Source organism: Cupressus sempervirens, chromosome 2 (genome assembly GCF_028749045.1).
Source record: "Cupressus sempervirens isolate cs-2001-9-10 chromosome 2, ASM2874904v1, whole genome shotgun sequence".
Taxonomy (NCBI): Eukaryota; Viridiplantae; Streptophyta; class Pinopsida; order Cupressales; family Cupressaceae; genus Cupressus; species Cupressus sempervirens.
The window spans coordinates 762,442,469-762,468,146 of NC_143119.1; the positions used below are offsets into that span (position 1 = coordinate 762,442,469).

The 25,678-nt window shown below is 35.4% G+C and overlaps 1 protein-coding gene across 3 annotated transcripts in view; it reads left to right on the forward strand.

Annotated features, from left to right (window-relative positions):
- LOC149575675 (carbon catabolite repressor protein 4 homolog 4-like) overlaps nt 1-25,678 on the forward strand; it is a 140,618-nt gene that overhangs the window by 64,621 nt on the left and 50,319 nt on the right. For all 3 annotated transcript variants that reach the window (XM_089815439.1, XM_089815437.1, XM_089815438.1), the window contains exon 4: nt 16,457-16,506. In XM_089815439.1, the coding sequence (XP_089671565.1) occupies nt 16,457-16,506 (50 nt within the window). The remainder of the gene's footprint in view (nt 1-16,456; nt 16,507-25,678) is intronic.

The following is a 25,678-nucleotide window of genomic DNA, read 5'->3' on the forward strand; positions in this document are numbered from 1 at the left end:
TTATAATTTCTTTAATGAAATTTTGTGTAAAACTTTTTGTAAAGCTTTTTTCGGATCCGTTTATAGGAGATCTTTGAAACCCGACTAGGGTTTTTGTAGCCAAAATTCATACGCTTTATTGGGTGTTTTTTGCAAATTCTCATTCTCAAGCATTTTTTGCTTTAATCTGCAACTTCTAAGCCGTTTTTTGTCCTAGGCAACTCTAGATGCATATTTTCTTGGGCATTCTCGACCAGTCTATAGTTGTTTTCTTTTGCATTGGTCTCTATGCTTATCATATTGACAACCCATGAAGGCCATTTCCTCTTGCCTTTCACAGCTTCTTTCATGCGTTTTTGAGTAGTGTCTAGGCTTGCATTTCTCAAACACGACCTTTCTTCTGTAACTCGCAACATTTCCAAAAGGCCTGCAATTTTTTCTTGATCTTTTCTCTGCAAATCCTATTTTTAATAGCGTCATTTTTAAAACTCAACGCCTTTGCTCACATTTTTAGTCATTTTTCCTAGAAAAGACATTTTTCACAATCGCCTGAGGGTTATATTTCTACCTTCAACTACATTTGTGGCTAAAGCATTTGGTTATTCACAATTCATTTTGTAATAATACACCATTGTTTCAAAGCTCTCCATTTTTTGGGATTTTTTTCCAAAAACGGTGAGGGTTTGTTTTGAAACTCTCAGATTCTTTGTCGATTTGCAAAACTAACTATAGATGCCTTGTGGGTTTTTTGAGAGCTCAGTTGGGTTGGTCTCCAACTTTTTTGGGTGCTTTGATTTTCATGCCTCATTTTTTGTGCCAAGGGATTTAAATTTTTTCTTCATATTCTTTCTGAGTTTTTTGCAAGGATGTTTGGGTTGTTTTAGGATTTTTGTAAGTAAACTAATTTTTTTTCTTGAAATCCATGCTAATTCATCATTTTTTTGAAGTTAGCTCTTGTATTCGCCTTTGTTTATTCATTGGGATTCATGTTTTTGAATCCATTCTATCATCATTTCTTTATTCCCCATTTTTTTGTGCATTGGGAAACATGCAAGATGGTGTCATTGATCAACTTAGTGATGGACTACCATCAGAGATCTTCATGGCACACAAAGGAGAAAGAGTCTACCTTTTATGCTTTCATGGCTAAAAGACTTGAAAACCATGTTAAATCTTTTGCTTGGTGTATAAATTCTGGTGCATCTCGGTGTTCCATTTATAGGCATGATTGGTTTACAGATTTTTCTCCCATTGCTGGTTCAATTATATTTGGAGAAGGTGAAGACTATACTATTGTTGGCAAGGGCAACATATAAATACAGTTTGGTGGGAGGAATCTCATTTTCCTCAATGTATACTACGGTCCTGGCATGCAACTTAACGTACTCTTAGTGAGTCAGAGCATGCAACATTTTCCTCAACTTGATGTGATATTTAGTTCACAAGTGGTCGATTGTTGATCGTGCGCCACACACTACCGTTTTTGTTGGTAGCGAGGATCATGGTCTATATACACTTGTGGATATTGGTGATCCTCTTGAGCATGCTTTCGCAAAATCAACTTCTATCGACAATCTCTAGCATCAGTGATAAGGTCACCTAAGCATTCATTACCTTGCTCAACTTGTTCAATATGATTTAGTACTTGACCTACCTGAAGTTCAAACTCAAAATTAATGAGTTTTTGGAGCTTGTTATGTTGGAAAGCAGCATAGAATATTGTTCAAGGATGGTGACTCATGGCGAGCCGCTAAGGTACAATAGTTGGTCCATACTAATGTAAGTGGTCTAATGAATACTCTTATTATTGGGTGCAGGTATTTCTTACTTCTTGTTGATGATTTTAGGCGAAAATGTGGGTGCATTTTCTTAAGCAAAAATTAGAGGTGTTTAATGTATTTCAGAAATTTAAGGCCTTTGTAGAAAAAGAGTTAGGTTCTATTATATCTCTTAGGTTTGATGATGGGGGGAGTTTTGCTCTATTTCTTTCTCCTCTTTGTGTGATATACATAGAATAAAACATTAGTTAACCTCACTATACACCCCTCAACAAAACGACTCTATAGAGTGTTGCAACCACACCATTACAGAAATGCCCAGGTCTATGATGGAACACAAAACTATTCGTAAGAAGTATTGGGCAAAGGCAATGTTTATTGTGGTCTATCTCCTTAATAGGTCTCCCTCACTTGCTGTTAAGGGAAATACTTTTGAGGCAGCTAGGATTGGTTGTAAAACTAGGATCAGCCATCTGAAAGTTTTAGGATCTTTGGCACATGTTTGGATTCTAGATGCCTAGTGTTGCAAGTTGGATTCCAAGAGTCAAAAACTTATGTTTATAGGTTACAGTGACAACCATAAGACTTACCGACTGATTGATGTAGACACTAGTCATCTTATCTTTAGTCTTGATGTTTTTGATGAAGAACGAGGACTATTTCTCTCTTCCTTGTTTGAGCAGAATTCTAAGGATCAGTCTTTGGAGGCCTCTGATTTAGGTGTTTGTCTTCTGTTAGGTCCACCTGATGGGAGGGATGATGCAAAATCTAAATTTGATGATGCACTACCCGACTTTCCTCCAGATGATGCTATTCTTCCACCTGGTGCAGATCATGTTCCACCTCCACTTATTCTAGTTCTAGATGTTGGCACATCTATTCTCTGACCTAATTGGTGGGCTAAGACTATCAGTGATCTTCCTCTTGATTAGCTCATAGAGAGTAGGTCATCTAGAAATAAGGGCAAGCTGCCATATACAATTAACTTTGCTCTCATGGCTAACCTTCATAGTATTTATGAGTCTCAAACATTTAAAGAGGCAAAAGGAATCCAAAGTGGGAATAGGCTATGGTTGTAGAATACCAAAGTCTTATGAAGAATCACACTTGGGTTCTCTCAAATCTTCCTGCAAGGAAGAAACCCATTAGGTACAAATGGGTCTATAAGGTCAAGTATCTTGCGGATGGTAACTTAGATAAGTATAAGGCCAAATTAGTTGCTTGAGGGTTCACACAGCGGGAGGGCATTGATTATGAGGAGACTTTTGCTCCTACTACCAAAATGAGTACAATTCATCTTCATCACGCCATTGCAACTCAGTTTGGATGGAGAGTCCTTCAGATGGATTTTAAGAGTGTCTTCATTAATGGTGAATCCCAGGAAGAAGTCTACATGATGCAACCTCCTAGTTTCAAGGTTGCCGACAAAGAATACCAAGTATGTACACTTAAGAAAGCGCTCTATGGACTTAAATAGGCCCCTTGAGCATAGTACATAAAAATTGATCGGTATTTGGTTGCTTATGGTTTTCGTTGTTGCCTTTCTGACAATAATTTGTATATCAAATGCTCTGGTCATGATATTATCTTTCTTGTTGTCTATGTGGATGACTTGATCATTATTGGCAATTCAACACATTTGATTGTAGAGATCAAACAAGATTTTTGCAAGGATTTTGATACGATAGATTTGGGGCTATTATTGTTTAGGTGTTGAGGTTTGGCAGATTGATGTCTTTATTTCTCAGTCTAAGTGTGCCAAGAACTTGCTTGACGGGCTTTGTGTGCAATATTGTAAACTTGCTTCCACATCTATGGAGAAAGGATTGATGTTATGAGCTGAATTTGATTATCCTCCTATTGATTAAACCACTTACATGCAACTAGTGAGCAGTCTCATCTACCTCACTGCCATTGAACTTGATCTTCGTTTTGCAGTGAGCTACATTTCACGCTTCATGACTGCCCCCAAGGCTGATCATTGGGTTGCAGTGAAGCATGTGCTACATTATTGTTGGTGAATAGATTTGTCTCCATACTAACTATTCTTTATTGACTCTATTTCCCTCCTTATATTGAAGACAACAAAGTTCACAACAATTGGATATGATATACAACTCCTCCATTGGATATGCGATAACTACCTCCCCTCTGAATTCTTATGAGGTACAACTCCCCCACTGGATATGCAATGAATCCTTAAACTAAACACACAATCTTGTTTTTAACTAGAAAACAATCAAGGGCGACACAACTCATTCTTAGATAAGCGATCATTGACAAATAATTACAAGAAATAATAACTGAACAAGAAAATACCAGTGTAACATGGGGACTCGCACCCACCTCCTAAACTTCGAAGTACTTGTCCCCGAGATGTCCCTATACTGGGTACTTGTTCAGCCAAGTACCACACCACCATTTTGCAATCATGCTTCCGCTGGAGTGGGTACTTGGATTTCTATTTGAATTTTCTTTTTTTGAATGTTACTATGTTGAATGTTCAATTGTTCTAGTTCATGTTGCAATTTTGATATGTTCAAGTATTTTAATTTGGTATGTTCTACTGAAACATCATTTCATAACAAGCATTTCAAGTTCTATATGCATACTATACAACATCCCTCCCTGCCTCGTCCTCCCCTTGCCACCGTCCCTTGGCCGTCCCCCTGCCATCTCAAAAATGAGGCCCATTTTCTCCCCGTCCCGGAAACTTGTCCTGGTGTCCCCCCATCCCAACGTACCCCAATACTGGGTTACATTGGAAAATACAAAGTTCTTGTGTTTGAACATTCTTAGATTTGTCAAAAGATAACAATAATATTCGAATCCGATAACTGTTAATTAACAAAGATCAGAATCAATCAGAGATTTCAAAGAAACTTTCTTCAACCAAATCTTAAACATACAGATTTAGATTAATCTCATAATTCATTCATCTTGCATTGATTATGTGTTCAATCACAAATGATTTGCCACGTACCAGATATTAGTTTAGTTCTATTATCACTGTAAAAAAGATAACATTCGACATATACTAACAAAGAACAAAAACCATTATGCTTTCCTTCCTATATTTTCTAACCCCTAATTAGTCTTTTAGAATCTACCTTAAATAGTTAATGTCAGAGGGGATCTCCCGGAAAATCCAACCTCCTCAACAATTAACAAAAGTAGTTGCTAAAACAAAAAAGTTAAACATGGGACACACGTTCCTTGAGTTCAAAAGTACTTAAAACAAAACATAAAGGAACCCATTAAGCTGAAGAACTATGGCCTTCATTCCCAACTTGCTCCTCGTTGACACCTGCATCATGTGCTAGTTTCCACCTTTAATAGACACGTACGAACTCATGAAGTGCGCTTGAATTAGCCGTCCCTAGGCTCAGCAAGTGATCAATACAAAGAGTCAACATGGACTCAATCTGTGCTAGCTTTGTAAATTTGCAGGCATGAGATTAACTATTTCTTTGGTTGCCTTTAAATCAGCCTCAAAAGACTTGAACAAAGGTTCAATATTAAAGTTCCTTGCTTCAAATTGAATCACGCTAGTGGGACTTATTATCTCCATATCTTTAGTAAACTTGGTACACATGCGTTTGATTTGAGCTTCAATACTTTGAGCATTGGTAATAGCAGACCTATAGATTGAGCATCTCCAAGTCAATTTTCTTTTTATCATATACAGTGTGCCAGAATCTACTGTTTTAAAAAGGTTCTCGGCTAAGAACTTTTCATTGTTCTACGTCTAAAACTTGTATAACCATGACTGACCATTTACCTTCCTCTATTTCCTAGGTGGGGATTTTCTCATGTACCTCATTTGTCAAAACATCAGCCTCATTGAAGGGTGTTATACATTGCTGGAGAGACTACTTACCCTTTTGGATCACACCATCTATCCATTCATCTATAGTTGCGCTATGACTTTGCCACTTTGAATCTGTTGTTAGGTGACATTGGATCAAAGCTTTGGGGTGCTTGAACCAAAGGTAAAACACCAGAACCATCTAGGGAATCAATATACTCTGCCATCGTATTGATTACTTGCTTCAGTTCTTTCTTTTCCTTTGTGTCCTTCTAGGATTGAATTAACATACGCTGAGTGGATTCACTCAACCAATGCTCTTTGGTTTCCCTGTTTAATACTCCTAGGCCTACCCTTGTGATCTCAAAATCTCTAACATTCAAATCTGCGCAAGTCTCTTTGGGCTTATACAAGGCAACTTGTGTTGTTACTTCCCTTGTTTTGGCATCCGTTAATAAGCAAGCATAGTTTTCCATTCTTTTAGGCTTAGAAGCTTTAGTAGTATATTTCTTCGCCATACCCCTTGAAGGTACGAAGACTGGAACCAAGCTTCTTTTCTTACTTACAGAGTTAGTCAACCAATTTGGTACTGATGTGGAAGGTTCAGTTCTTACCGGATCTTTAATGGGTGTGCTTAATGAATCTAGAACCTGTGAAATGCTACCCAAAGTGGCTTGAACTTGTTGTTCATTATCCATTGAACCTTCACCTTGTTCTTGATCTACATCAAGATCTATTTGAGTTGTTCTTGGGTTGCCATGTTGACTTGTTTCTTAAACCTGGACTTGGACCTTATCATTTGTAGAACTGGCTGATTTGGAACTAGTTTAGCGACCACTGCCTTTGAACTCTTTTTGCTAACCTGTAGGATCAATGGAAAAGATAGTGTTAGCAGATGTTCCTTCTTTCCTCTTATGTTGAAACCATGCTTTGGTGCGTTCAATAACACCATTAGTTCTTTGCATTATGTCATCCATTTCAGGTTCAGACCAATCAATAGGAGGCATGGAAGGATCTTGTTGTTTGAGGTAGTTGGGTTCAATGATCCCAGGACCATCTTCTTGAACTACCTGGAGGTTCAATTCCAATTTAAAGGCCAAAACCTGCAATAATACCATCCTAAAGTGGCTCCTCCTTTGAACTTTTTTGTTCAAGCAATCCTTCCAATAATCTTCTAAGTGGGGTATAGGTGAGAAACGATCTCCCACTTATAGGACTTTCCCAACAAATCTTTTATTATCAAACCCCTGTCTAGCTTGATAAGGTTTGAAGAAAAAGGCACACAAATCAGTTCCAATATTAATAGCATCATCTAGAGTTTTACATGAAAGATTGTCAATTCTCACTAGAAACAAATTCTCACTGGAAATAAACTGTCCTATTTATCTTCAAGTAAAAACTTTATTGTTACAACTGCAAGCTGACGACAGGCCTTGGCCAGAATAAAACAATCCAAAGAAAATCTGGACAATCTTAAAGGTTCTTCATCAAATCCTCCCACTCTACGGTATGTGAACTTGGGACACTGGATGAACAGATTGCCATATACTTGTATGAATTGCAAGGCTTCTAGAGAGACCCTTTCTTCTCTTTTACCTGCTACTTCAAAACATAGTTTACCTATGTTCCCCGAGGACGCGTCTCCCCCAAAAAAGCCAGCGTTCGGGGATGGGGACGTCCCCATCTTGGAGACTTCATTGGGGACATGCATCCATCCCCAGTTTTTTAACACAAAATTTAAAAAAAAAAAACAAAAATGTCACTTTTGCTATCCCCATTTTCCATCCCCAAAGTCGGCAAAATTTTTTGCCGTCTCGTTCTCCCCTACGGCCCCCTTCTAGAAACTCGGGGGAACATATTAGTTTACCAAGGAAAATTTCATGAACCTTCCTATAGTCAGTCAACACTTGGCTTTTTTGTAGGGAAGGACAATAGTTATAAATGAAAACATCATTGTCCCAAGGTTCATGTAGCAAGGGGGTGAGATTTTGAGTGCAGGCTAGACAATAGATGAGGTATGAAGACATAAAGAAGTCTTTTTTAATGGTTTGTGTTAGCTTCAATTGATCTCTCATAGAACTTGCTATAATTTCAGCCCAACCCAGATATTGTTTTCCATCGAGAATAATATCAATGAATTGATACATCCAATCCTCAAAGAGGTATGCTTCCGGTGAACCTTTCACTATGTGTAACAGGGCCACCAAATCATGAATGTGATGCTTCATATGATCTTTATTTAAACCTTTCAAAAGCCGTGAACCACCCTTATAGAACTTCTCAGTCCAATGGCGGGCTATGACAGAATGATTCTTTTTAGAATTCTCCTTGAACTTGGCATAGGATTGGGTAGGGATAAAAGAAACAAATGTTTCATGTGGTATCTTGAACACTGAGGTGACTATATCTCGGTTTATTGAAAGCAAAATGCTCCCGTCATTTCTCTTAATGAATCAAGACCTAATGTCATAGTGATTGGCACATTCTTGAGCTAATTCGGGACTAATAGAGGTCAGGGAAAAGCCGCAACTTGCAATATCCCACTATCCACGATTTCCCCCATGAATTCAACCTCCACATTTGATTGAATTTTATCACAAACATCATCTATATTGACCTCCCTTAAATCTGTATCAATTAACAAGGGACTCTTGCAATCCATACTAACATGATTCTCGAAAAAATGTAGAGATGATTTAATTTTTCCCAATTCTTGAAGAAAATCACAACACTTAACTAAGCCCAAAGAGAAATTTGCTGAGAACTGGAAATTTAAATTGAAGAAATGTCAGAAAATTACCTTGAACCTATAGTAAGTAACTCTTTTGAACCTCCTGACCCCTCTATCTTGCGTTCTCCACAGCTTGTATTCAAAATGAAAATGGACTTACCATTAAGGACGAGTCCATTTAAAGAGTGTGAATACATAATTAATATAGATGGTTTTCGACAAGATTTACTTGTTTGGCAATGCAGTACGATAAGACCCTTCACAGTAATTGACATAAATAAACGCCCTTTCACATTTTTTTTCTTTTTACCTCATCATCATTACCTTGACATGTGCTTAACTTCCTCAATTTCTTGAGCTTTGTTTTGTGGGCTCTTTCCATTTAATGATTTCAAACAAAGCGAACTCTGTCATAATTGCCCTTATTATCATTAATCCATGTGCTGTCTTTTCTTTTACTTGCGTCATTAGGATGTGCGTGGGCTCCACTTTCATATTCAGGATGTACAACCTCATTCATCTCTACCACTTGCTTGTACTGGGTCCCACCTATTCATCTTTCAAAAGAATGCTCTTGAAGGGTCGAACCAGTTTGAACTAAGTTCAAAGTGGTTCAGAAGGTTCAAATGGGTTCAAAAGTTTAAAGAGGTTCAATTGTTCAGGAAGTTCTAAGGTTCAAAACTTAAGTGAAAAGGCTTTGACCAACCGATAACAAAAGGAGGTTTTAGCTTTAAGACAACTTGCTATGTACTTAGGCAATTTTGGGCTAAAGGGAAAATCAAAGCTAATAATTCCAAAGAAAATGGAAACCAAAATAAAGGCTACTCTTCGAAAAATATTTGAACTAACAGTTATGTGAAGGGCACCTCTGATTATGGACTTCTTTACAATAGGAGTCATGATTCTAGATTCATTGGGTTCACAAATAGAGATTGAGTAGGCTTAGTTGATGATAAGATGCCAACTTTTGGATGTGTTTAGTTTGGTATCTGGTGTAGTCACTAGGACTAGTAAGAAGTTGCATGCAGTCCCACTCTCCTTTGCAAAAATAGAGTATCACAAAGCTGTTAAGGCAACTTGTGAGGCAGTTTTGCTTTCTTGGATGCTTGCAGATATGCATTTGTGTCAAGTAGGCCCAACTCCATTGCTCTTTGATAATCAATGAGTAGGAGATAATTTCCACAGCAAGTCAATTGACCCATATTTCATGAGTAGTGATTCAACATGAATCCATCTCTCATGAGAATAAATGGAACACTTAACACTCATTGGATCTAGGTGATGCTCACAGAGGTGAAGCACCAGGACTTCCCGGGAGGTCACCCATCCCAGTACTACTCTAGCCTGAGCGCACTTAACTACAGAGTTTCCTCCATAATTAAACCCAAAGCTTGCAACCTCATTTGCAAAACCTTCAAGTGTTGTGTTGCAAATGATGTTGCAAGCTTTGGGTTTAATTATGGAGGAAACTCTGTAGTTAAGCGCGCTCAGGCTGGAGTAGTACTGGGATGGGTGACCTCCCGGGAAGTCCCGGTGCTTCACCTCTGTGAGCATCACCTAGATCCAATGAGTGTTAAGTGTTCCATTTATTCTCATGAGAGATGGATTCATGTTGAATCACTACTCATGAAATATGGGTCAATGAGATTGACTCAAAAAATCACACAGTTAAATCCTGATATTCACATCACAATCAATGAGTGTTCAAACTTGCCAAGAACTCAGTCTTTCATGAAGGAACCAAACATTTGCACATTCATTATCACTACATTCGAGAGTTGGTCAAAGATGAGACAATTCACTTGTAGTATGTTCCTATAGCAGATCATACTGAAGGCATTCTCACCAAGCCTCTTGGTCCATATAAGTTTTTTCAATTCAAGAGACAACTTGGTGTTGTGGACAGATTGGCCATTAAGGGGAGGTATTAGAATATTATTATATTATTACTTAAATGGTCAATTGTGTAATATATTTAATTCTCTGTAGATAAGATCATTTCTATGATCTCCTTAAGTTTTTTGTTAGAAACTTTCTATTTTGTAGTTTTGTAAATTCTTTATATGATATCTTCTATCATTTTTTGATACAACAATTTTTCTACCAATTACTTTGTGTAATAATTTCCTTATATTAGAGGAAAGCATTTGTTTTATAAATTACTTGTGACCTAAGCTTATCAATGAGAAACTATGCATGTTTAAATGCTTTCATACAACTCTAGAACCAAACACAAAGCCTCATAAAATCTCATTAGTACTATCATGTAGTCACAATTTGATTTGTTCCCTTAAAATATCTAAGGTTGACTCCCGTGGAGATTTCATTTGCACACCTTCACAAAGTGGAATGATTACTATATAATTTGCCCAACAACCTCATTGTTCAACAATTTGTAATAGAGGTGTTGTGATATAATGTCCCTCAATTGTGAGTCTTTTTCACCAATGTAAATGTATGTTTGAATATCATATTGTGGGCTACCTTAGTTGAATCATATACAAGTTGATATGTTACTACTGATTTAATGTAGTCTCTCCATTTTTTCTAGTATTGAGTTTGAGAGATTAGCCTATTATTGTGATCCTCGTAGGCTAATTATTGTGGATAGAAGGTCTTCTGAGGCAATAGCTTGGCTTGGGAGGGTCTTGTCTTGTCTGCAATTCAATAAGTTACAGTTTGGTCTTCGTTTGGCTCTGGTTGGACTTCGTTTGGACTTAGTTTTGTGTACTTACTATTTGTGGTAAGTGTTGATTGAGATGGACCCTTTCTATTTTTTGAAAGTGCATTTGGTCACATGGAGAAATAATAAGCGTGACTCCTATTTTAGACGACATATTTAAATGATGAATATTTTGGGAGTTATTATATTTTAAGTGGCCAAATTATTTTTAAATAATTAAATGACTTATTATAAAGTTATAACTTAATGTTATAATTTCACTTAAGTTGAGGGTTGAGTCATCATTGGAAGGGGCCATATATTATATGCCTAAGCCAAGTATTAAATATTAAGTGATTTTGTGTTGGAAAGTTTCAAGAGCTAAGTTCGTTTGGGAAACTTTCATAGTTTCTAAAGTTGAGTTCTTTTTGAAACTTTTATCAACAAAGCATTATAAATATGAGCTCATTTCATTGGAAAAAGCATGCTCGAATATTTATTTGCTTTTGTTGTCTTTGTGGCTTTTCTAAGGTTCTGAATAATGTTGCCCTTGCTGAGGTATAAGGGAAGCTGAGAAGTATTTTCGAATCACTGCTGAGGTAAAGTGATTCCATTTAATGTCCCTTACTGTTATTGTCTGTGGCTGGTAGTATTATTATTGTGGAGATAATTACATTTATGGGCTTTTTAGAATTCTGAGATTAATTTTTGAGGATTGCATTTGCAATTGTGGTGAGGTATACAATTGCTCTCTTCTCCCACTGTTCTTTACTGTGGGTAGGGAGAGATTACTTTTAAATGAATTTGTGAAGGAATTTAAGGATTCTTTAATAGCTATGATTTACATTTGAGGATCCACATGAGTTATTCAGAGACAGCCATTACTAGTATTTGCAGTGTTTGGTATTTTGGGGAAGTGCAGATTTTATTTCCTGGCACCACGTGGGAAATCTGAATCAATTCTGACATTTTCTCTCACTTGCGATTTCTCTAGGAGGCTGTGTTTTGCATGTTTGCAAATACATATCATCCTACAGGCTGCGGTTTGGTTTTTGAGGATAGCTGTTCACACTTTGGCAGCAATTTGGCTACTGGGGACCTGGGGTTATAAATCTGCTCTTGCATACAGGTTCCAAAAGTTATTGTGATTTTTCTCAAAGCATTAGAAGTTAATAATGGCATGATTATTATTTGGTCTAATTGTTCTAGTTATTGCATTCTCCATTCAGCATTAGTGATTATAGAACACTTTCAAAATTATGTATGCAAAAAAATAAGGAAGAAGTTGTAAATCAGTTGTTTGGTATTCATTTATACAAGAGCCTTCAGTGTTTGATTTATCTAGTAATTATGAGTAGCTCATTACATATCCTAGTATTGTGCTAGAAAGTTAAAAATCATATGCATAGTGATAGCTGAATTGCTCACCAATTGTTTGACAAAATGTCAAACCACTTATTAGTGTGGAAATTGATGATTGTTTGAGCTATAACCGATAAGGGTGATTTGTTCCATTAAAATATCTGAGGTTGGCTGCCGTGGTAGATTTCATTTGCACACCTTCACAAAGTGGAATTATTACTATATAATTTGCCCAACAACCTCATTGTTCAACAATGTGTAATAGAGGTGTTGTGATATAATGTCCCTCAATTGCGAGTCTTTTTCACCAATGTAAATGTATGTTTGAATATCATATTGTGGCTTACCTTAGTTGAATCATATACAAGTTGATATGTTACTACTGATTTAACTATATATTATATTAATATTATTATTATATTATTTTATTAATATATTATATTCTTTCATCATGCTATAGTTAGTGTAATAATAAATTATATTATTATTTATTCACTCATTCATTTATTATTTGTTATTTGTTCTTAAATCATATTCTAGAAATAGTGACATCACATATCATATTCTAGAAATGTATGTTTGAATATCATATTGTGGCTTACCTTAGTTGAATCATATACAAGTTGATATGTTACTACTGATTTAACTATATATTATATTAATATTATTATTATATTATTTTATTAATATATTATATTCTTTCATCATGCTATAGTTAGTGTAATAATAAATTATATTATTATTTATTCACTCATTCATTTATTATTTGTTATTTGTTCTTAAATCATATTCTAGAATGTGGTTTATTATTGGCATATTCATTTTCTCTTGTCATTGGGCTTTCCATTTGATCTCTAGATCTTGGGTGGCTATCTCCATAGCAAAATCTTACATGGTATCCAAGCACATGGTTGTTGGTATCCAAGCACATGGTTGTTAGGAAGGAGAATCAAATATCTTTTGTAGGTACTGCAGATTAGAACTGTTTGAGAATAAAATTTCCATTGTCATCATCATATATTTGGATTCCACTTGTAATCATTTCCTACACATAATGGGAAACATTTCTGCATCTGTATTTGGTTTTTTCTTCCTAGGGGAACAAATGTTTTTCAACAATTGTAAGGGGAGCTTCTTTTTTTCCTTAGGGGGGTTTCTTCTCTTTGGGGGGACTTCTTGTACATGGGTGCCTCACTAGGTGTAGTTGTCAAGACTTTAGTTACATTTTTCGCTTAGTTGCACTTAAGGGGAGGGTCTTAGTGTTCTTTAGCTATCTAGTTCTTTGTTAGCTGTTTCTCCAATATGGCTCTCCTTACACTTAGTTAACTTTACATATGGACTATCACTTTATCCCAAATTGGTTGTGTTTTTAGTCTCTTAAGTGATAAGTGCTTTATATATTCACCCATTGCTACTTATGAGCATCCAATCTAGTTAATCCATTGATTCTATTGCATTCTTGGTGAGAATTGTAATCACCCTGCTCAAATCTGATCCCAAAATGCTGATAAAGGTTCAAGAAAAACACTTTGCATACAAGAGTCATATGACTGATAAAATTTCAGTTTGCTTTTATGACTCTTTCCTTCACTTAGCATCAATAAGAATGCTTGCAAGAAGACTCTGAATTGACTAAACAATGACCTAACATGAATGTGCAACTTATTTTGACAATATTCAATGCATATATGTGACTGAAACTACTTGCAATATGCAGATATAGCAACTAGTAATTTTGACAAACACTTGGGATGCAACCTGTGATGGCGTTAATGCACTTATAGCCAAGTGGCATTAATACAAACACTTGGTATGCAGAATTATAACATTATTTATGCCAAAAAAGAGAACCTACAGCCAATTGACATTTTGTCAAACAATTGGCATGCAAACTATTAAGCTGATCATGAATGATGAATACATATTCAATTACACTATATCAGACCAGAAAATTATGTCTCCTTTATTGCACATAAAATGTTAACTACAATGCTAGTATGAAATGGCCAAGACTCTTGGCTTACATCTACAAGAATAATGCTTAAATCTGTTATAACTTTCACCTATAGCCTTACCTTCTAATAAGCATCTAAATGATAAGAACAATGCATGTAATATCCAAAGGAACTTGATTGTAGATGGCTGTAATAATTTTCTCCAGTGCTGCCTTTTTGCTTTGCTTTTTCTGATCTGCTTTTTCGGATTGCTTCCAAAAAACTCAAACCCTTAGGTAGTCTGAGTATACAAGTTAAGCTCAACTTGAAAGGCTGAATACCACTTCCAAAGTGCAACCCTTAAGAAGATCTTTCACTTCCTCAGTTATGCGATCTACTGGGAGGTATCGTTCCCAATGACCAATAGACTATCTGAAACCCTTGGCTTCACAATAGACCATGTGATTTTATTCACAATCTGATGTCAAGAGAAATGATAAAAATTGGATGATGAGAATGAAGCCCAGGATGCCTATTTATTCTTTTTCTCCACTTTCTCTAGAAACTTCTAGAACATTATTTTTATTTTATTTATTAAGTGACTTTATAAGATATTTTTCAAGTCACTTTATTAAATTAATTAAATATAAAGTTACCTTTTTAATATTTATTTATTTGATAACTTTATAAATAATTAACTTAATACCACTTATTTATTTAATTAAAATAATTAATTAGTCATCCTCATAAAATATTCATTATTTTGGACAACTTAATTAATTAAATTAATTAAATCAAATTACCGCCAAAACGGGGACATTACAAGAATACAGTTTATTCTTTTCATATTCATTCTCTCTTCTCATTGTGCTTTCCATTTGGTCTCTAGATCTGGGGTCGCTATCTCCATATCGAAATCTTACAGTCTCTTGATGTTCATTTACTTTGCATTTGAAAATTTCATTCTTGAAATCGGATCTCTTTTCGTTTCTTTGAAACATATGGTTTTATCTAACTTGGTTGTGGTGTCCCTGATATTGATTCTTTGACTATAATGTCCTGCCCACTTCTTGTGGTTCCATATCTTCCAGCATATTCAATGTAGGAAATGGGTTGACACGTAGAATTGGATTGTATTATGGCTATCAATCTTTTCCTTACCTTTCGTACAATTTTCTGATTGTTGACTGGTTTTTTTGTGAGTGATACTTGTTTTGAATTTGTTTGGTCCGTCATATGTGTTCAATCATGATGTTCCTATTGCAGTTCAGCTTCTTCTTGAGGGCCCTATTTTAAACAAATTTCAGTTATGAATTCTTGCATAAGACATATTTGACATCTAAAAGGGTTTCTTTTGTGCTACTACAGCTGTTCTTAGATTTTTCCTTCTGTACCTTGAATTACTCTTATTGGTGAGGGATTTATCCAGATTTATGTCAATACATATTTTAGCAAAATTTGGCATCTCAGCGTTTATGGCTATATCAGACAATTTAAAGATTTCTGTTATGATAAGTCTATCTTTAGCAAAGCGTCCTTGTACCAAATTTCAAAGGAAGTGGGGTAGGCAGAACCATATAGGGATGGTATTGGGGAGATCTTTGTGGGGTTGAAAGCTTGTGACCAGTGCTTCACAACGAGTTCTGAATTGTTGAATTACTGTTCTACTCTTGGAAGATCTGACTCTTCCTTGGTCAGAATTGAAGATGTGTTGAATTGATAATGCAGATGTTATTGAAGTTCTGGGATTTTCAATTCTTTGAAAAAGATGTTGGGAAAATCGAACTTGAAGAAATATTCTAGGGCATCAAAACATGGGCCTTGAAATATCTTGCCAGAGTTGAAGGAAGATTCATTGTTGAAGCAGCATAAATAGTAGGAGAGCTGCAGAACTATGATTACCTGGTGTACATGCCATTCTTATGGTTCGCCACTGTTTGGGATCTTCAATTTATGTTTTCAATTGAAATTTCAAAATACAACTCAGTATTTTATAAAAGAGAACACAGAAGTATGGAAATTCTTGTGTGGATATATTAAGGATGATAAGGTTGTACTGTGTTTATTATGTGACTAGACATTTAAATAGAGCATACAAACTTGAAATATTTATATATTTATATCAACACATCCCTCTCTATAATTGATTTAATCCTTATTGGAAACATCTGAGCTGATTTTCCCTTACATACTTAACTGCAGGCATATGTAAGGAGCACATTATTTCCACATTCTCCGGCACATTGCCTCAAGTAACTATATTCTTTCCTATTACCTTTTCCAATTATTTGTGTAAAAATGCAATTGTATCAACTATGAAGAATGCTAGAAGATTACTGAGTTATTCTTTGATGCTAAGTTGCTGGTTCGAATTTGGGTTCAGAGTCTGGTTCGAGATTCGGGCTCAAAATTTGGTCAAATTTTTATTGGGGTCAGTTTGGATTAATTTACACACACACACATACAGACACACACACACACATAAGAGTTGCAGCAAAAACAAAATGGATTACAGTCTGTTGAATATATTTGCAGGATGCTATAAATAGTTTAACAGAAGGTCAGACTCTGTAATGTTGTGATACTACATAAAGTGGCTTTTAGTCCTCTGCTTTTCTTTAAATTGCTTATTGAATGAGCTACATGGGTTATACATCTGAAATATTTATGTTATGAACAAACTAGTATAATCTGTGTATCATAATTTTGGTATCCATATCACTTATTTCATCTGATTTCGGATGTGTATTTAGTATCATTTAAATCTGTGTGATTTATATTAAAATCAGATAGTAGGGGTCTAACTGCATTTGATAAGTGAATAATGAAGAGATATTTAGAAACTAACAAGTGCTGTTCCAGATGTCAAACTGACTTTGTATAAGTGCTGCAAGTCCCTGCTTTTTTATGTGGAAAGCACCACAGAAATCTTTCACCTTTGGAACAAGCACTCAGCCTTTTCTATTTTCTGGCACATTGTTGTGGATTTCTGAAGTGGTTGTATCTGTTATGGAAGTGATTTATCTACAAATGGAGATTTTTATGGCTGTTTCTGCTGTAGTTGCTGAACTATTTTCCAATAGGTTTGGAGAAAAAATAAGCCCACTTGAAAGTTTAAATTATTTATCTTCTACCAAAAGCTCATTTCCAATTAATAAAATAACTTATGTGTAAGTCCACTTTCCTTAGGTGTCCACTTGAGGGAAAATAAAATGACATTCTGACGTTTAAGTACAATAATAGAACATATACATTAGAATGTAAGTCTATGTTTAAAGACTTAGGCATCAGAAATAAAATCCAAGCATGCCAAGATGAAGCTGAAGCAGTGGTATGAAGACTAGTGCCTACTTGGAGACTTGCTAAAAATATACATGCTCCCTGTGAAGTTTGGAGAACATCTTGCAAGTTCAAAAACATTTTTCACAATGTCATTGTAAACCATATTACCAAATTGGCTCAAATCCATTAACAAAAACCAAGAAAGATTGAACTGATGTACTATAAGATATGTGGATTCCCCTTACCAATAGTAATTAACCTTCATGAATCCATGAAATTGGCTAAAGGTCACCCTTATTGATTAGGCTCGGGAAGGGGACACTACATTGTCTACTATGCTATACAGTTATCAATAAGGTCATATTTAGCACTTTGGATTTCTATTGAAGCTGTACCCAATTGGATTGGGTGTTGTTTCTTCTAGGTGACAAATGAGGAATTCCAATGAATTTCACTTTGTCTTAATTATTTAAAGTCTTAGCTAACATGACTGTTCAACATAATCCATATTTCTCCTCATCGTCCCCTTCCCACACCACAACTTCATCAACGACATTATAAAAAATCACATACTAAAGCCCTTTTTATTTATACACCTCACTTTTTGTTATTCCTAAAGGCTTATTATGTTGATTATTATCTCAACAAATGTCGGAGTCAAAATGTTATTACTGATTTCATTAATTGCGATCCCCACTTTTAACCTTTATTATGAGTTTTGATTGAACTTCGCCTTATCTCCCTAGCACACCTAACCATATTTTATCTACCACAGACATTTTATTTAGTTATTTTCTTTATATCAATTATATCTCCAGTGTAAAACATTCTTTCCCCCAATGGTCATTTTCTCCTTTGTTGCAATGTCCTCATTTTTAGCAGGTTCTTGTAGTTGGCTTGGTCAGTTCACCATTGCGACCCTGGTGAGCTGACAATGGGATTTGAGGGTCTCACTTGTGGGGTTATAGGCTTTCCAGCAACCTATGGTGTATTTTGGCTCCGTTTGAGGGACTTACTATTTATAGTAAGTTAGACCTTTGGTTCCGACGAGCTCAATTGTGTTAGAAGAGTTGAGTGATGCTCTCAGTTTTTATTCCGGGCTTTTGGCTTGGGCTCCAAGAATCATGGAGGGATCATCTATTTATAGTCACCCCGTCATGTTTGTTCATTGTCTTTCTTCATCTGGATCACTCTGGTGTTGTTAGATTTCAGTTTTGATGCTTCTTTAGTTGCTTTTGCAAGATGGGTGAATTATTATTATTATTCATCTAAATATGTTGAGGTTGCTATTTTTGCTAGTATTGTACGTTGGCCACCTCAGTGTCATAGCTCGTTGGAACCAGGTTCGAAAATTTCAAATCTTAGGTGCAAGAAATGGTGGCTTTCTGTGTGAGAATATTATGATATAATTGAAAAATGTCATTTTTGGGAGCAAAAAGAAATTAATTAGTCATATTATATGGCACGTTATAAAATAATGTTGTCTTGTGGAAGCTTTTTAAGTAGAGTTTTGTTTGGGAAACTTGTGCCATTAAGGATTATAAATAAGAGCCCATTTGATGAGAAAGGCATCCGATTATTTGATTACTTTATTTTGCTTTGTCGTCTTTGTGACATTTTTGAAGTTCTAATTGTCCGTGCCTTTCTTAAAGTATAAGGGTTTGGGACTACAACTGAAGTATTGTAGATTCAATTCTGAAAATTATTCCGAGATTGCTTGTCAAATTGTACTAAGGTATACAATCTATCATTTCTCCTACTGTATTAATTGTTGCGAAGGAAAAGTTTCATTTTTCTTGCTGCTGGAGGTTGTTCTAGAATTTGTGAAAGGATTCACTAGAATTGCTTTATCAAATTGTTTGTTGGTTAATTTGGAGTTGGTTGAACACCCATTTGTATTTGTTGCTGGGTGTTATATTCTATCTGCACTTTGGGAGCAACATTTTCTATATTTGCAGTTGCATTTGTTTGTTGCAGAATTATTTTACTGCTGATAGTCTTCATTTCAGAGTGTTTCAACTTTCAAGACATGTCTTTCCTGTAAGTTCATGGATTGTAGCTTCTAATTTTTCTAGGTATTGTTTATTTAGATAATAAGGGATATTTTATCATCTGGGTTGTTGGTATTTTGTGAAAATATTCAATATCTAAATTGATATTAAAATCTGGAATTTTCTGCAGTATATTCCTTATGTAATATCCAAATATTTGGGTTGAAATTATTATTGCAATATCTTCTTGATTTCTGCTATGCTGTTGTATCAAAAATTGCTAAACCTCAAAAGTTAAGAAATAAATTAATTCTTCAGCATAGATTGTTACATTTGTATCCCCTTTTTGTTGCTGCCCTTGACTTTTGTGCTTGCGCTCATTGCCCCACCCCAACCTCTTTCCATCCCCCACATACAACAGTATTTTTGGCTTCTCATATGATTGTTGCCTACTGGTTTAGCATGAATCCACCCAAAGATTTTGTTCTCAATCAGTTTTCAAAGTTACCCATTTTCAAAGCTAGTTCACAACATTACCAAGGATATGATATGTTTTTATTTCTTTAAAGGGTGCTTAAGAAATAGGATTTTTAATGACGACAATAGCATTAGACAAATATAAGATTTAAAAGTCCTCTACGTTCTTCTCTATGTCATCATCTTTGTAAGTGGCACTTTCATTTTACGTTTCTGCAAGCCATAGTTAATATTGATGAATTTGTCATGTCCCCTTTCCAGTGACATGATTTCTACAGTAGATTTGCCTATCATTGACTCTCGTAGGCAAATGATTTGGTGAGAGAGTCATCCTGTGCCAGTTGACTGCATATTGCTCTCGGAGTGTTATAATTAAGCCTACATCTAGTAAGTTGGGGCCTACATGTTCTAATTTTGAATTGAGATTGCACTTTTAAATTTTATAAAGTTATTTAATTAATTTTATAAATTTATTCCTTAATAAAGTGCATTATAATAAGACTTTATAAAAGGTGTTTCTAGAAGCTCCTAGTGCCTTCTTAAAAAGATGAATAAATAGAGGGCGGTAGGCACCCATTTGGCAAGCAGTTTTTTGTGGATTCAACTTCTATTCTGGTTGGAGCAATTTGTAGTCATTTGGTCTGCAAATTCTCAAATTATCTTTGGGAACGAAAACTCCCATTGATAAGCAATTTTGAGGGTGTGGAATATCACCCGAATCATTGCAATGGAGGTGATAATACAGTCACCTCACCTGGGCAGAAAACTGTGGCCTAAGGCCAAATCTTGTGGCTTGTTGATCATTGGAGGATCAGTTAGAGAGGAATTAACTATTGCAGAACTGGAGAGATTTGAAGGGAAACTGGAAGCACATTTGTGGTCATAAATCCCTCATACTTGGACGAAATTGCATGTGAATTGTTACATGTCTTCCTTGAACCCAGACAGCTCAGTCCACATCAGGTTTGGCATTACGATGGAAGGTTGCAATTTATATTAAAAATCGCATTAAGCCGTACAGGAGCGGCAGTGTGAGTAGACTGTAGAGGGGCAGGACAGGGACAGATCGAGAGGTTTCAATCCATCCATTCTTCAGCCCATTTCATCAGCGTTGAATAAACAAGCACTCGGATTGGAGTTAAGAGGAATATAATTATGTTGGATCAGCGTTCTCCTTAATAACAGTTTCGGTGCACCATTTTCGTCACTTGCGTGGAGTCTGGGAAATTATAAAAATTCGCAGGTCTGAATTGCCAAGGGTTTCTTATGTGTTACAGGGGTCGATATTAATTGTTTGGGAAGGATTTATAAGTAAATTTCGGGTCAAGGTTGGAAGCAAGTTACAGTTGGATGTGCATCAAAGAATGGTCGATTTTCCTTGAACAGATGGAAACGAATCTAGGGCTCATTTCGACCCAGTTTGGAGCAGCTTCAAGGGAGGAATTTGCCAATAGTACTTCATTCATATGAGGCTTGAATTTCAGGTTTTTTTTGATATTCATTTGGTTGTTAAGAATTATAGATGATCCGTCCTTTTTTTTGCAGTCCAGTTTGTGTTTGAACCAAACTTATTATTTAGCTTCAATTGGATTGTTATACAAAGCCAGTTATTACCCTAAGCACTTATTTTAGAAATTGTAACAGTTCAATCAGATCTCCTGAATTTTGATTATTATTGCATTACATCCACCTTATTTGGTGAATTTTGTTTGAGACATTACATTCCACCCATTTAACGATTGCATGCCACAGTTCAGTATTGGTTTTTTTTTAGTGGTCTTAAAGCAAGGACCATCACAGAATTTCACTTGGATTGGCGAAGGGTTGACAAAAATTGCAAGGATGCATTTTTTTTGGATGTTTAAAACAAAATCAACAAAAATAGGCTCTACTCCAATTGTTATTATTTTCCTCTTTCTGTTACTTTTCTAGATTCATTAAGTTTTAAAACAACTGACCTCTCATTTCAAAACATATTAAAAAAAAAAATTCTATTCAAAATTTTCAGCTGCAGCAATTTATTGTAGTTTACTCTAAATTCATCTCTCTTTTTGCCATTTGTTCAATCTGCTCTAATGTTTTTTGGAATTATGCCTTTAAGAAGAAACTCTAGGAAGACATGCGATCCTACACATATGTTGTAGGGTAGATGCAAAACCAAATATAATATAAAAATTGGATGATTTTAATTTCTTTAGATGTGATGCCCTCCCAAATTTTAATATTAAATATAAAACACTTTCTAGTCACTAAGATGCTGTTATAAAAATAAGATAAGACAATTTTATTGCTGTTCAACAAGAGACCATGAGGGTCTAAGAGACTGCACAGATACAACTAAAGAAACTAGCCAACAGCAGGAGCACCAAACAGAGTTTGGGGAAAAGAAAAAACAAGAGAAAGGAGAAAAGTACACCAAGAGGCAGAGGTAACCCCCAACAAAATACAAGCTCTCAAGCTCCACAAAGAACAAGGTAAATAATATGGCGAGAACAATATTATCTAAAACTTTTTGATTACCAGCATCAAATGTGAGTGAGGTGAGAACATATGGTGGATGGATAATGATTTCTGAGTATTCTATTTATTAAAAAACAATATCAGAAATTAGCAATAGATTGCACTAACAATTAAAATCTTCATAATTATGCTGGACCCATATATTAATAGTCAAATACGGCAAAATATCTCACAGACAATATGCCACTATTGATCAAATTTGTTGTCACAATATAGTATTGCTCCAATGTATTCCCCTCTTCCAAATTAGCTTTGAATGCTGTAAACTGCAACCATTTGTCAGTGTAATATAGAAAAATTGTATATGTAATGGATTAGAAATATTGGACTAAGTAAAGATTAATCTAAATATTTCCCCAAGCTACCCTTCCTAATCCTTTAGAAGAGACCCTTCTCAAACCACCTAATTCTTTGGTGAGAATTGTATCTCGATTAGGTAATTATCATATAAAGAGCGTCTCCCTTAGGCCTCTTTGAGATCTCTGATAACACTTACTCGGTAGAGATCCCACCTCTAACCAAGTTTGTGACATATGCATATGTTTGACCACTACAAAATATATATTGTCTCTAAGAGGTTCTCTATAAACCTCTCTCTAGATTCCACCTTTGGAATCTCGACATTTATAACGAATGTCCTTTGATCTCTTTGAGTTTTCTATAAGAGAAACTCCTCATGAATGCTATTTACGAAGATTATCTTGGTCTCTTGAATAACTTCTAATAATATAGAATGGTAATTATTGCTAAAATAATTGTCATTCTATAAATTTGTTTATAATTAATGATTTATATGAATTAATTATAATCTCATACCTCTTCCTTATATTTAATTCTCTATCTTTGTTTGCCATTGTTCTAGATATGGTAGTATTGAATTCTCTTCAGCTATTCTCTAACCGGAATACTCCTGAGCTAGAATATAGTTATTCTTTGGTCGGTTGATTTGGATGATTATCCAACTTCTATCGCTGGTGACTTGAGAAGTGCTGACCTTGATAGATTTTGGTTAGTGTGGTGTTAATATTAGTATCGCTTATGATTAGTTACATATGCTGTCTTCCTCCTTTGCTTTACTGCCATAGTGAAGGATTTCTTATTTGTGATTGAACTACACCTCCGACTTTAGTGACTTTCTTTCCTATAGTTTGTCTTCAAGAATCTAGGTGATTGTTTTTTCTATCGATTGTCAGTAATCCGTAGGCAGTGTATGTATTCTCATTATCTCTTCTTACTTTTCCCGTGAATATGCTGAGTAGGATTTTTCCTGAGTGTCAATATGAAGATGCTTCATGGTCCTCTTTTGTCTTTACTGCTGACGGTATCCCGAGTGTTTGGATGATTGTCTTTTGACCTTCCTCGATGATCTCCTATCTTTTGTTACGATCAATCCTTTAGTCTAAGCCGCTGGATTATGACACCTTCCTTATTCAACAGTATTGTAATTGAGTTCTATTTTGGATTCTTTTGTGTATTCTCTCATATTCTATCGATTTCCTATATATGTATAAAGTATACAGACGCTTAGGGTGAACATTCTGTAATGTCCCCATTTTTAGCAGGTTCCTGCAATTGGTCAAGTTAGTTCACTATAGCGACCCTCCTGAGTTGACAGGGCATTTTGGGGGTCTTAGTTATGGATTTACTATTTATAGTAAGTCTATTTTTAGCAGTGTAGTGAGTGGCTTGGTAGTTGGTCATCACCTACAGTTCATCAGGTTAAGAATTGCATGAGCTCTTATTTACTTATTATTCTTGAGTTGCATTATTATAATAATGTTTATATTATTATAATAATGACTTTAAGAGATATTTCTAAAAAGCAAGTTCGCAAGTTTCTAGTGTTGAGTTCTTTTGGAAAACTTCCATGATTTCTGAAGTGGAGTTTTATGGAAACTTTTGTTAACAAAAGCTTATAAATGAGAGCTCATTTCATTGGGAAAAACACACTTGAATATACATTTGTTTTTTGTGCTTTTGTGGCTTTCCTAAGTTTGAATTGTGAGCCCTTGCTAAAGTATAAGGGTCTTTGAGTTTCTGAAGATTGTTGAAGTCGCTGCTGATGTATAGTGGTTTCATTGAATAAATCTCCTAAGTATGTTTTTCTATGACTGGGAGATTGGTTTTATAGTTCTGAGAATTCTAAGTGTTGTGCAAATTGTTGCTGATTTATAATAATTTGCTTCATTCTCACTAACTGTGTTTCTTGTGGTTGGGAGTTATTGTCTTGCTAAGGGAGTTATTGTCTTGCTGAGGAATTGAACTCTAAAAGAGAGTTTAACCACTGCTGAAGTAATTGTGGCGGATTTTCCAGTTCATATGGAAATACCTGTGGAATCAGATTGACATCAGAGGTTAATCTTTCTTGCTGCCGTTTCTGATTGGGGCCAAAATATCTATTTGAGCTTTGGACGTTGAAGTCTGTGTTTACGTTTGGAGCTGGCGGTGGCAGCCGTTGGATCTTGGAACCACATTTGATACAATCTAGACGTTCCCTTTAGACTGGTGGCATCTGCAGTTATGTACAACAATCAGAATGGTACCAAATGCAAGGGAATTCATGACTTGCTGCTGGAATTGGTAGTAAAGTTCTGCAATTAATGATCAATGAGTTCTTGATAATGCACATGGGGGTTTGAGGGTGTTTTTGGTGTGAAAGAAGCAATGTATTTCATCTCCCAGCATATACAATTGTAGATTGAGAAGTTCTTAGCAGATATTTAGACCTATGGCTACATTATCAGCTCAACAATTAACATTTTTGGGTCCGCGTTTCATTACCTAAGGTCTGCATTTGAAATCAGATGAGCATTTCCTTTGTCTAGAAGGGGCGACAACCAATTTGGAGGTTGACATTGGCAATTACAATAGGTTCTCATTTTGTGAAGTTGTATTTAATTAGTGGAAGCAATTTAAGATTCAGACTGTTTCTAATTAGCATATGTAATTCTGAAAGTAGTGTTTTCTTGGCAAAGTTATTTCCTGTTTCCCTTTTGTATCTATTTGCATAAAATCAAATACACAAGTATCTATTCTGAAAAAAAATTGGAAACAAAAAAAACATTTCTCATTTTCAAACCACCAAATTTGTCAAAGGCAAGTAAGGGTTTTTACACATTCTCATCCTTATGTACGCGTCGATTGGCTATATTGG